Here is a 13,673-nt window from a genome sequence, read left to right as displayed (position 1 = left end):
ATTCTCCCATGCTATAGCAAAGTGCCAAAGCAGATGTTCTAAGTACTTGTTGTGAGGCTCCCCAATTAGTACTTGTCAGTTTCCCCAGGATACAGTTTCTTTTTGAGATCTTGTTTGCATTTCCTTCAAGATGTTTGCGGTAGTTTAATTGTCTGTCCAGCGTGACACCTAGGTATTTTGGGTTGTGGTCTGAGGGCAGTCTGGCATTTCCAGCTATGATGTTGATTTCTTTTTTGGCCTCTCTGTTGTTGAGATGAAATGTGGTAGATACTGATTTGGAGGTATTCATTCTGAGATACCATTTGTCAAAAAAGATTTTTAGTTTTAGTTGTGTCGTGTCTTCATTGAGAGCTTTTTCAATTTCTTTCCAGTTGTTTGATTGGTAGGCCAACGCCCAGTCATCCGCATAGCCAAGTTTTAGTGATTGGCTGCTTGGCATGTCGCTGATATATACGTTGAAAAGTGTTGGTGCTAATACTGAGCCTTGTGGGACTCCATTTTTTATCTTTCTTGTTTTGCTTTTGTCTCCCCCCAGGATAACATGGAATTGTCTTGTGCCAATGACGCATAGTAACTTAGTAACTGGCTCTAAACTATCCGAACAATGGCGGATGCCCTTATGAAATATTTCTCCGACGAGCGTATCCAGAGGGGGAAAAACATTATAAATCTAATCATGTTTTGACTTTTACACATTCTGATCAGAAGACATATGAAAAGTTCTAGCCAGAATGAAGAATAAAAAGTACCGATCTTCTTTGTTTAGAACCACAATGGCCGCCGTTGATGGGCGACGTGACATCAGACTATCGATCCAATTGACAGTCAAAATCACGTGACTTGCTCATCATGTGGCTATGGCAAAATTAAATTCAAATATGAAACGAAACGAAATATCTATAACAGATGAGTTACTAGCTTCCTCTTTGGAAACCTTTTGCGTTGGAAAAGCATAAAGACTGGTATCCTACCTGTAATCGTGTACAAGAGAGCTTGATGTTACCAGTACAAAATAACCGAATTAGGTTGGTAAGGCCTAGGCAAAAACCTACCTAGTCAGAAACTAGATAACGCTTATAAGAGTCACTTCATTCGCTCAAGCTTAAGACTAGTAAGTCTTTTACCAGCAAGAGGAAACTTTTGCTTCTGACATTAGTAACCGACATATTTTCCTTCCGAATCAAAGCTCTCTCAATCTCATAACAGCTGCTATCCCGTCTACGCTATGATAGTAGTAGTAGCGTATGGCTGTTCGTGTTCTTCATTGTGGAGATGTGGTCCAGGAGAAGGCATGCCTTGTCTGAACGCCGGGTTGAATAGTTCTTAGTCTGACATTTCAACATCAGCTGTCCCAGCATGATGGTATCTGGGCTGGCATCACCTTCAGGATCATTAAGGTACTCAAGCTCCTGCACGACGACAACGTGACGATCCTCGTGTACATATATGCAGGTCTGACATCCGAACCCAATTATGGTCCGAGTTTAACATTGTTGTCATGGACAATATTTTGCGTCTTTTTTTGTTGTTGAGATTTCCATTTTTCCAAAATTGAATTGGGTTATCAGACCAGCAAATATCTAGACGTCTATATGCAAGTCGGTCTAAGACTAAACGTGAAGTCTGACCTCAGCAACCGACTAAAACTTAACTTGGTCCGAAGGTGCCGTGATTTTAGTCTGGAACTTGCTTGGTCAGCTCACATAAAAAGCGATTTTTTTTCTCCAAGTCATTGACTAAATTCAAGGACTAAGCGCACGTCTGCCTTCATAAAAATTGTCCTTGATGGGCGTTGCAGCCCTTTCTGTTTGAAAAAGTGTCGTGCGGAGAGCCATCCGTCTTATAAGGAGCGTTAGGTCTAAGTCTCTGGTGTTTACCTTCATCTCTTTATCCTCTATTGTTAAAAAAAAATTAAACATTGGAAAGCTTTACAATTTTGGCAATCATAGACGTTGCAGTGATATATATAGTCATCTCAGCAATAAATAGAGGTTAATAATCTTCTTTTTTTTTTAAATTACGAAAGTGCCTGAAGCGGATCTCGAGCCCGGGACCTCCCGGGTCACAGTGCAATGTCTTAACCACACAGCTACCTCGTCGCCACCCCCCCCCCTCCTCTATGGATGGGGAGAATATGAGACTGGAGATCTTTTTCCAAGAACTCAACTTTTCACCTCTACAGCGGGACTCGAACCAGAGACCTACAGGTTAAAATCTGAAGGTCATACCACAAGACTACCAAATCTTAGGAGGGAGGACATTATAATTATTGTCTTATGTCTTGTGGCCTTGGTGGCTCGGTAATGCTGTTTTGGTCTACAACAAGGGGAACAGTTTGGGTCATCGTATAGTCTTTGCCTTGGAACCAAAAAGTGTCCTGTTTAAATTCCACCCGCCGACTTAGATAGCTCACACGGATTCTTGCGACAACTCAGCTCATCGCTCGGAGATGACTTTCCTTAGGGACTTATAGTATGTACCATGCTTGAGCGATGGGTGTGGTAAAAGACCGGATAGGTGACACGATCGTTTAACCCTGCACATTGCTATAGGCAGTGACGGTACAATCAAACTGCGTTGGTTGTATCAAGTGGAAATTTGGTTTCGTGTTGCCTGCTGGGGGAATAAATAACTTTGGTCTTCTTCTGAACATAATAGAAGTAGGAAATATATTAAGTATTCGTATTTGTTTATACATTGTATTTTATTGAATGAATTTGTCTTACTTTACAGATACTTGCAGGCCACAACAGGTCCACCTTAGCTATGGAGAGTCCACGGCGGAAATCATTGTCATGTGGTCCACGACGGGCCAGTGTTCCAGCCGTGTCAACTATGGCACGGAGCCGTTTGGCCTCACAGACATCACCCCAGGGGAGAGTCGCCTATTCCTGGAACCGTGGAACAAACACGGCGCTCACTATATTCATCGAGTCAAGTTGAGAGTAAGTGTGGAAAGGTCTCTCATTTTTTGTAATGTACTGTAGTGATGACCAAATCTGAATGTATAGACAGAACGCGGTGAAGTAGGGAGGAAGAAAAAGATTTCCAACATTATGCATATCTTAAAGCATGGGCTTATATAACGCAACATCCTCTAAATGTATTCAAACGCTTTACAAGGAACTCCACGACAGCAGCAGATTTAACAGGTAGGACGAGAATGACGCCTGTCAGGCGCAATCATCGTTCGTTTACTCATTTTACACCTGAGTATAATTAAATAATGTGAATTAAGGGCCTTTTGGAAATTACTCAATTTTGACCGACAAGTCACAAACAAAGTGTCATACCTGCAGAATTCTCTCCGGCCTGTTTACATATTAGGCCTAATGTCCACGTGTAACGAATTCAACCGTATTGAGCGTGGTTAGTGGCCAGATGGGTGTCAATGATTTCAAAATTGTTGGGAGGATAGGAATCAGAAAAAGCCTCGAATGTTCTTGGGCTTAATATCGGGTTCTTTCCTTAAGTCAAGGGCTCTACCATTTAAACCATCTTCTATTATCTACCACCAATCTTCTTTTTTTGATGCGCTTGTATTGAGTTCCTTAACACTCAAAAATAAATAAATAAATAAATAAATAAATAAATATCAATTAAAATAAATAAACATTAAAAAAAACATCAATCAATCAAGATAGATAAATAGAAAAGTAAATCAATCAGTAAATAGGTAAATGAATAAATACATAGATAAAACCGTTCACAATGACAGTTAGTTGAGGAAGGAAATTGTGTTGATGACAGCTTTTTCAGGATGTAAATATTACATATTACAAAAGTCAAACGTCCACTCTAGTGTTTCTATTTCATGTTCTCCTACATTCCTGTTCCAGAGCCTTCCCTCTGACAAAGTCATTTACTACCAACCATCCAGCAACGACGTGGCCGTTGGTCCTTTCTTCTTTAAAACTCCTGCCAGAAGCACGGTAAGCTAAGCATTAGACGATTCAATGATTTTTTTGAAAACACATTCATGGGGAGAAGATGGAAACTCGATTTCCTCCTTCATTATTTTTCTTTCTTTTGTTTAACCAGTTAACGGCCATTCTCTGGACAATCATGTATTAAAAAATTTAGCCAATAAAATCGTCCTTCAAATATCGGTCGATTTAAATGAGCTTGATCTTGGCAAAAACTCTCAAACCTGTGAATATTTCTCTGCCGTCGATCTGTTTTTTTTAGTACTGTATTTATGTTTTCATTGTTTGTTTGTTTGTTTTTGTTTTGTTTTTTAAAAATTGTTTTTGGCTGAAGAAGGATTTTGAGCCCGAAACTTTCCGTGTCTGGTATTTCGTTTTTTAAAAAAATCTGTTATATTCATTTTTTTAAAAATAACTTTTGACATTTATTTTTCTAATTTGTTTTCAAAAATAAAATATAATTTATTTGACAACCTCTTATATTATTCTCTTAGCACATAAAGTGTCTCTTATTTTTTGCTCTCTCGTCGAATCAGGAGACCGCAGCCATTGAGTTCCTTACCCTGGGAGATTTGAAAAGTTCTTCCCCCGTCTTTGCCAGTCTCAGCACTGATGTGGCCAAAGGGAAGTACGCTGCAATTATTCATCCTGGCAACATAGCTATGAACCTAAGTGGTGATGCAGGAAAGGTAATGTAATAATAATAATAATAATGATAATAATAATAATAATAATAATAATAATATAATAATAATAATAATTAATAATAATAATATAATAATAATATAATAATAATAATAATAATAATAATAATAATTAATAATAATAATAATAATAATAATAATAAAAATAATAATAACAATAATAAAATATATAATAATCATCATCATCATCATCATCATCATCATCATCATCATCATCATCATCATCACCATCATCATCACCACCATCATCATCATCCTCATCATCATCATCATTATCATCATCATTAATTTTGACACTCAGAAGGCCTATCATTTGGAGGCTGTCTGAATGTATGTACCTCTTACTACATTAAAAAAAAATTCCTGATCACTTCCAGAACGGAGACCTATATATGAAAGTCTTGGAGTCCAGTGTAAAGACAGTACCATACATGACGACCCCAGGCCCATCGGAATCGGACAATACCACCTATGCCCATTATCGCCATCGATTCTCAATGCCTTTTACAGAATGGCCCATGACCCTTGACCGGATGTGGTACAGCCTTGATATTGGACCAATCCATTTAATCAGGTAAAGCGATCTCCTATTATTTTCTTATGCGAAGTCGATTTTCAAAGAGAGAACATCAAGGTAAAATTAGAAAGCTTAAAACTACCAAATACCAGCAGCTCCATCGCAACCACCACCACCGCTATCCTCATCCTCATCATCATCATCATCATCATCATCGTCATGGTCGTCATTGTCGTCGTCGTCGTCGTCGTCGTCGTCGTCGTCGTCGTCGTTGTCATCAAATTATATTATTTCTCCCATCAACAGTTTTTCCACGGAGGTATTTAAAGGAGACGGGAAGTACGCTCCATTCCAAAACAACTGGTTGATCAAGGACTTGAAGGTCACCAACGAGAATAGAGCCAGAACGCCCTGGATCGTGGCATTCGGTCATTGCCCCATGTACTGCTCCAATGATGACCCAACGGGGAGCTGTAAGAAACAAAAATCTAAGATGGCCCAGAAGTAAGTCGTAATTTACATCCCTATAATACCACACTTCACCTTTCGTCATTTATGAAACAAATTTCAACTAAATCAATCTAGATTTAGTACTTTTCTCAATATATTCTAAACTCATCATTTGTGGATCGTTTCATAAAATCTCATCCGATCTTTGTAGTTGAAACAAATTTGATTTTCAGTGAGCACATCATATTGTGTAACAAATAAGCAGCGATTTTTGTTTCCATGCTCTTGAGTCAATCCATAAGGTTGAAATCGCGTATTGGATGTCTAGGAATCCGTGAGTTGAGTGGTTAATAAGATAAAAAGCCTGGTGAAATATAATAATATGCCAATGCCAAGAGTGTGTCGCCCTAGAAATTATTTCACGGACAAAACCTTTCCGGTTTTTTCATACTTATTTCATAGATATCGTTGCAAAAAAAAAATCATAATAATATCTGTAACGGATTTGGGATATTCCAATGTGAAAAAACTGTCGAGAGATGCGGAACGACGATACTTGAATGAATATCAAAGGACGGAAAGAGTAGTCATTTCAGATAAGGTAATCCAAAAAAGTGGGGAAGACAGATTCTTTGTTGAGAAAACCGCTGTTTTGGATGAGATGTGAATCTACTGTGACAATCCTGAAACCGCGCAACAAAATAATTCGGGTGTCCAAAACTTTTTAAACAAAGGAAGAGTAGTATGAAGCTGATAGCTTTCTTTGATTGCTTAGGGATTTTTCATAAGGAGTTTGTACCACCGGGTCAGAAAGTTTACGGTCACTTACCTTTATGTTGAAGTTTTGAATCAGTAACGCGAAATTATATAATATAAGAAGATATAAAAATATTACAATAGGTTTCGAAAAATAATAGTCATTAGTATTTCTTTTTTTTCTGTCAAGATCGTATTTGTATCTCTACACCATAGGAACAGTGTTGGATTTGTAAGATAGAATTAATTGATAAGATAGCCATTCATCCATTGATTTATGTTTATCCATCTAGTTATTTATCTTTTGTCATCTATTTTTCATTTACCAAAAATCAGAATGGAAGATGTCATGTACCATTACGGTGTTGACGTCATCATAACGTCATCACGTCAGGGAAACGAAATTTCTTACCCAATGTACAAAGGAATCAAAGTAGGGGCAGACTTCAGCAATCCCCTGGCACCTGTTCACATCAGTGTGGCACCCGCTACTCCCTGGAAAACAAATTATAACTCGTCTCAAGGTAAGTTTTTAGGCACGAATAGGATAGAACAATCGACATCTTTATTCTCTCTAGATGTCGCTGGGTTGAACTAACCAACTAGTAATATGACGCCCAAACAGACATTATTGCATGGATTGATCTGCACATTAGTACAGATTTCTCATGGTTTCATTCTGCTGAGAAAGTGAAAACAAAACCAAACTATATCGAAATAAACAACATTTTAAAAAAACCCAAATCAAAACAAACAAACGGGAAACGAACACAAAATAAAATATCAAAAACAACAGAAAACAAAACAAAACAGACTAAAAAACAAAAAACAAAAAAACAAAAAAACAAAAAAAAACAAAACAACAACAACATAAAAAAAACACAAAAAAAAACAACAAAAACAAACCAAAACCAAAAAGCAAAACAAAAAATAAATAAATGAATTTTTAAAAAAACCCAACGAACAAAGCAATACAATACAAAACAAAAATTTTCAAAACATTTAAAATCTACACTTTCCCCAGTTCGCTTCAAATAGAAAACTCGATTTCATTTTCACACAATTAATATAGGACGTTTAAACCACGGCGAATTGTTGAAGCTCACAGGGAGAAGAGTTTGTACTTAATATTGCTTCGCCATAATATTTATATGAATTGATTCACACAATACAGCTATTTTAAGAAGAAAACAATCTTAACTCCTGAACTGTGGGATATTTCACTCGCAATGATTTGAGCCTTCATAGTGTGATATCGCATGTTTGGGACCCTTTTATACACTAGGCTCAGCAAACTAGAAACTGGTATTAGTATTATGAGGGCACTGACACTAGCCCTTACAATACTCGTCGTACTTTCATAGCCAAGCACTGTTTCACACGCCAGTTAAGTGAGCACAGTTAACTAGCGGTTATCATCATCATCATCATCATCATCATCATCATCATCATCATCATCATCATCATCATCATCATCATCTTTCATCATTGTCATTTATTATTATGATAAAAATAATAATGATAATAATAATAATAATAATAATAATAATAATAATAATAATAATAATAATAATAATAATAATAATAATAATAACAATAATAATAATTTGCGACTAATGTAATCTTATGATTTCAGAGGAATGGCTACACTATTCGGATGATCGAAATACACCAATCAATTTTGGTCGTCTTCGAGTGGTCAATGCCAGCTTGCTGCGGTTTGAGATTATCTCTTTTGAAGGCTACAAAGTGTTGAACTCCGTGGAGATCACACAGAATCACCATGGATTATTTTCGAAAGAAGATTTGCCCGCCAATATTTCTGCCAAGATTGACAAGGAGATAGAAGTGGCTGGTGGAGATCCTGGTAATCCAAATAGATTCTATACAATGAAATGTTTGTGTATTATCAGGCCATATGAGCTCGTTAAAACACGAACATTGTAGTAGTAGAGCCACCGCGGTCATAAGTCTGCGCCAAAGTTTAAGTCTTTTTTTCCCTATCTACATTGCATACTCGGTGGTAGTTGGTAGCAAATAATGTTATTGTCTTGTATGTGGAGATGTAATGATATAATAAAATGGGGGGTTGGGGGGGGGGGGGCTGACCGATGGTTAAATGGTAGACCACTCGTTTCATATCCGGCATCGATCCCGGGTGCAGTTGAGCCTCCTTGCCAATCCAGTAGTAGTTAGACATCTGGTTCAGTTGGATCTGACAGAAGGTGCTTGGCAATTAACTAGCGTCATATCTGAAGGTTAGTAAGTAATTGCTACAGTCCAATTTACGCTAGAGAAACCGGGTTTAACTTTGGCTTCGTGGATCTTATGACCATTTTTATATATGATATTCCACAAACATAACCAGCCTTGATATTTTTTTAATACAATACTCGGATTTCTTGTTATGTGTTTTGGCAAAAGTAGCTTTAAGTCCTTGACTTTTCTCATATGGCGTCTTAATTTTTAAAACGAAATTAAAGCTGCTAATCCAAAGTTATTTTTGCTTTGAGAATTCTTGGAGTAGAACCTAACGAGATCACGTGTTCCTATACAATATCGTTCCTAGAATATTGCAGCCAATTTTCTCAGCTCATGTCGGACGTCTTTTTTTCCTTACTGTTTCATTATAAAGATTATAAAAGATGACATTTGTTTCACCACCATTCGGAGTTAAAATATTTATGTATGAGCTGTGAGCTCTCTTAAAAGGAATCTTTATACGGTTTTGACTTCGGAGGTAATATTTCATTTCAACCATTTTCCCCCATGGCGTCAGGTTTTGCACCTGACAGATAGAAGGAGTTGTGAACTGATCCCAATGTTGTCATCTAATTATTTAGTATATGAATAAAGAAAGTCAACATAATAATTAAATAATGGAAACTTCTTCTGATAGTAAGTAAATAGTTACTCATATAATATATTGGTCTGAAGAGCTACTTTTTGTGAGTAGTAGTTTTGAGTATTATTTCAGTAATTCTCTTCAAAGCCAGTTGTTTATTTCTAAGTCCACCTATTATGAGTCTCAAAGCTCAATTGTGATGGTCGCATTGTTTTCATGAAAAAAAATCACTAATCGACAATGATTTTCTCCATTACAAAAATAACAACGTATTCGACTCTGACTTGTAAAAAATACCATGTTTTTATTTTGTTTCTTATAGTTTTTGTAAATATAAATCATTAAGAAGTTTTAACTAAAAGTCCCTACAGATATTTGTCATTTCTTATCCTTTCATTCATTGCAAAATTTTCATCTTTACAGATGTTATAAACATCGAGGAAACCACCACTTCAAATTCCAAACCAGAAAGCACGATTACCAAGAAGATCAACGAAATATTCAAGGGAGAGAACCGCAATAAATTCATCATCGGAGTAAGTGTAGGAGGAGTTGTCCTCGTCCTGCTTATTGGCTTATTGGTTGGTCGGCGTGCCTTGCGAGGCAGAAGAAGACAATCTTCTCGCAGGTGGGAGAACATGGATATTAATTACGGAAAACGATATTACAACAAAGCCCCGGACAAGGACGATATGGAAAACGATTTTGAAATTGACATGACTGAAACAACGGCACCTTCCAGAAAACTTTTATCTGACGACTAGAATTGGAAATACAGAAGACTTCGGATGAATTGACATTTTAGTCGTGACATATTCTTCTTCAATGGATTGGCAAATTCTTTTTATTCAGCCATTTTGAATCAAATCCTTATTGAAAACAGACGGCCAATCCCTCAATTGCTTGGGATAAGTCGATTTTTAAAAAATTACTCTTTTCTTTTTTCTTTTTTGCTTTTGTATTCTTTTTTTCTTTTCTTTTTTTTGTGTGTGTGTTTTTCCCCTACTAAATTGATGTACATCGAATCATCCGTTGTCATCTGTATGAATCGAGGGTGCGAGGTAAACTGATGTGTGAGAGATGAGTATTATATTGCATATTGCATGTGAAAGAATGCGGATTTAAATGTATAGAGGCATAATCGATATGATTAATGATATGCAAGAGAGCAAGATTGAAATGTGGTTTTCTAAACAAAAAAAGAAAAAAAAAAAGAAAAGAAAAGAGAACGGTTCAATAATGTAATCTGAAAAAACAAACAACCACCCAACAAACATCTCTATGTTTTCCCTGTATCATTATCTTTTCTTCTAAATCGCCAGTCCAGTTCTTGCAGTGTTGCTAGAGTTAGAGTGGTGGCCGGTAATGCAATAGTAGTTCATTTGAGTTGTTTGTTTGTTTGTTGTATTTTTAAGGGGGTGGGGTGGGGTGGGTTGGGGGATACAAACTGGCGTACTTTGTCAAAACACACTTGTATATTCAAATTGGCCAGAAAAGCTATTACGTGAAATAATAGTAGATTAAAATTAGCGTCACTTTGTCATCAAGTCTTAAGACCCCCCCCCCCCCCCCCAAACACACATACTTCTTCTCTTTCTTTTTTTCTAATTGCATCATGGCTTACTCTGACATAAAGCTTTTTTCCCTATTTTGTCTGAAAACTATCATTTTATATATCATCAGCCTATGTATAGAATACGATGATCCCAAACTTGTCAAATAGTCTTTAACCTAAGACTTCAAAGAAATTAAAATCTTTTTGAGATAATTCCGACGTATACACATTTGTAGGCCTGATAACTCAATTTGTTGTAGTTTCGTTGTTGTAATTGAAATACTCTCAAACCAATACAACCTATTGTCTACTGTAGCAATGTTAAATCAAGACCACAATTGTGCTCGGTTATCAATCCTGAAAGTTGTGTGCACAAAGCGTTATCAAATATATCGAATAAAAGGGAAAAGTCATTGTTATTGTCGTTGTGATTGTTAATCTGGAGATGATTTGTCTTTGCAATTTTTTAAATAGTTGAGTTTATTTAATATTTTTCTCTTTGATTTTTTTTTCACCTGAAAATGTTTAACCATACCAATATTGAATTCATAATTGAATGATGTTGTACTCAAGTTAGATTCTCATTCTTAAGAGAATGAGACATCACTAATTATGCCTTACCGCCACAAGCTGGTGACATTGTTGGCTGAACCAAAAAATAGAAACTGTATGTCTTGTGTAATTACGATATCGATATGAAAACGACGTGTTTTCCTTAATTAAAAAAGACGAAGTTTCCAAAGCTAGTTTTTGGGTCTGGTTCTCTCTCAGAGGCAATGTGTTACATATGTCATAGGACTCATCAAAATGTTGATTGGATGCTGAAAGGTCTTGGGTTTTTTTTGTTTTGTTTTTGTTTTGTTCGTTTTTGTTTTTGTTTTTGGGGTTTTTTTTTTTTTTGGGGGGGGGGGGGGGGGGGGGGGGCTAGATGATATCTATTTTGAATTACTATAGTTGACGAACAGACATTTTTGGCTATATGATTTAATTACTCTTACTAATTATATCAATGTTTTAACTTTCCATTTTAATATGATCTCAGATTAATTCTATACTCTTACAGCAAATACATTTTTCACACGTCTTAAAAAAATATACAATTGTAAAGATTACGTAATCGTTTTGCTATTACAGACTACTATCTAGTTTTTTATCAATAACGTTCGTGTATTAAAAGATTTACTTTGACTTCAGTAGATAATGTGTTTGATTAAAATTTTCATAATTTAAGGTCCTAAAACTCATACTGCAGGTCAGCTTGGTAAGGTGATAAATACGGACTGTCCTAATTATCAAAAATATAGTGCGGCTATGTGCTCTAGTGGTATGACACTCGCTTTCGGATCGGAAGGTCCTGGATTCGAGCCACGCTCGGCGCATAGTTGAGTCCTTGGAAAAGACTCTTTACTCACATTCTCTCACCGTACTCAGGTGTAAAATGAGTACATGGTTGTTATCAGCGTTGTCTCTGTCCGAAAAATTGTAATATCGTCTAACAGGCGTCATGTCTCGTCCTACATGTAAGTGTTGTTGGGTTAGTGGATATTGCGCTATATAAATGCTCAATAAATTTTTTTTTTAAAAATATGAATGATTAAAAATAACTATTATAAAACACATCTAATACTAATGTGGCGGAATGTGTTCTGTCAAAGTATCGAAAATTGACAAATATTACGAGATAATTTTTATCTCAACTTTGATAAGGTCTGTTTTTAAGTAATTTTTCAGAGCCATGGAGCCGGAGTTTAGCCCGGTTTCGATAGGGGAGAAATGGACAATAGTAATTGCTCGCTACCCTAAGGAAAGAACGCTAGTCTATCGCAAAAGTAATTTTCGGCAGATCTAACTGACTCAGCTACCCAATCACTGCTGGGTGGACAGGGGGAATCACGAAAGATCTCGACATCATCCGTGATCGATCTTGGTCCGTTTGAGTGAGAAGCGAGTACTCTACCAACTGAGCTATCGGGATCTCCTATTAGTTCTGGAATGACAGGTTATTGATGTAGCAATAGATTAAATGATTACAAATTTAGCCATTTTTAACATTGTTCAGATAAACAAGATATGCCTCCTATCTTCAAACATTAATTACCGATAATTTACTATAAATCACCAACCGTTAAGTTATTTGCCTTCCCAAAAAGTGACTTATTTAGTAGATATCGACGTGTACATATATGCAGGTCTGACATCCGAACCCACTTATGGGCCTAGTTTCACAATGTTGTAATGGACAATATTTTGTTTCATTTTTTCCCCATTACAACAATAAGCCCATAAGGAACCGGGTTATCAGACCTGTACATAAGTGCACGTCGGTATATATTAACGCAATATAAAGTAGGCCTTTATTGTAACTTTTTAAACTATGAGTAATAAAGAGCTATGTTGCCCAAAATATTTTACTCCTATGAAAAGTACATGAATATGGACACCTTTTCCCATGTAGATCAACTAGCATGCAACAGCGCTTGAACATCAAGAAAAAAAAATACCTTCAAAATTCAAAATGTTTGTCGTAATTAAATTTTTTTTTTTTAAATTGAGTTTTCTTTGGTCTCGCAGTGGAGTGTGACTTTTATGGATTACTTTTAAAAGGTACAAACTTGTTTGTAACAAAGTATGAAGATACAAAATGTATTTGTCACGGAATGTCACATTCATTCCTATTTGATTTTCCGGTCCCAAGGAACGTGGTAACTAATACGGTTTAAAAAAAAAAAGATGTAATTTGATTTCATTTCACATTTTAAAATTCAATTAGATAATGTATAATTATTATTCAGCAATATTCCTTACATGCTTATTTATTAATATTTTTAAAATTTAATTATTTGTTAAATCTATCAATTTATTTATCCATTTATTTCTTTATTTGTCTGTTATTTCTTTAGCTATATATATTTATTTATTC

At 36.0% G+C, this 13,673-nt stretch overlaps 1 protein-coding gene across 1 annotated transcript in view; it reads left to right on the top strand.

Annotated features, from left to right (window-relative positions):
- Window positions 1-10,423, top strand: part of LOC144977166 (acid phosphatase type 7-like) — a 35,154-nt gene extending 24,731 nt beyond the window's left edge. Inside the window, exons 2-9 of the mRNA XM_078922042.1 lie at window positions 2,734-2,945; window positions 3,840-3,932; window positions 4,463-4,615; window positions 5,008-5,204; window positions 5,454-5,651; window positions 6,690-6,877; window positions 7,990-8,220; window positions 9,622-10,423. Coding sequence (XP_078778168.1) covers window positions 2,734-2,945; window positions 3,840-3,932; window positions 4,463-4,615; window positions 5,008-5,204; window positions 5,454-5,651; window positions 6,690-6,877; window positions 7,990-8,220; window positions 9,622-9,962 — 1,613 coding nt within the window. The 3' untranslated portion in view covers window positions 9,963-10,423. The remainder of the gene's footprint in view (window positions 1-2,733; window positions 2,946-3,839; window positions 3,933-4,462; window positions 4,616-5,007; window positions 5,205-5,453; window positions 5,652-6,689; window positions 6,878-7,989; window positions 8,221-9,621) is intronic.
- Window positions 10,424-13,673: the final 3,250 nt, after the last annotated feature.

Source organism: Berghia stephanieae, chromosome 7 (genome assembly GCF_034508935.2).
Source record: "Berghia stephanieae isolate SIO BIC M18660-M18661 chromosome 7, UCSD_Bste_1.3, whole genome shotgun sequence".
NCBI lineage: Eukaryota > Metazoa > Mollusca > Gastropoda > Nudibranchia > Aeolidiidae > Berghia > Berghia stephanieae.
Note: the sequence above shows the minus strand (reverse complement) of the source record. Positions and strands in the feature narration are given on the sequence as shown.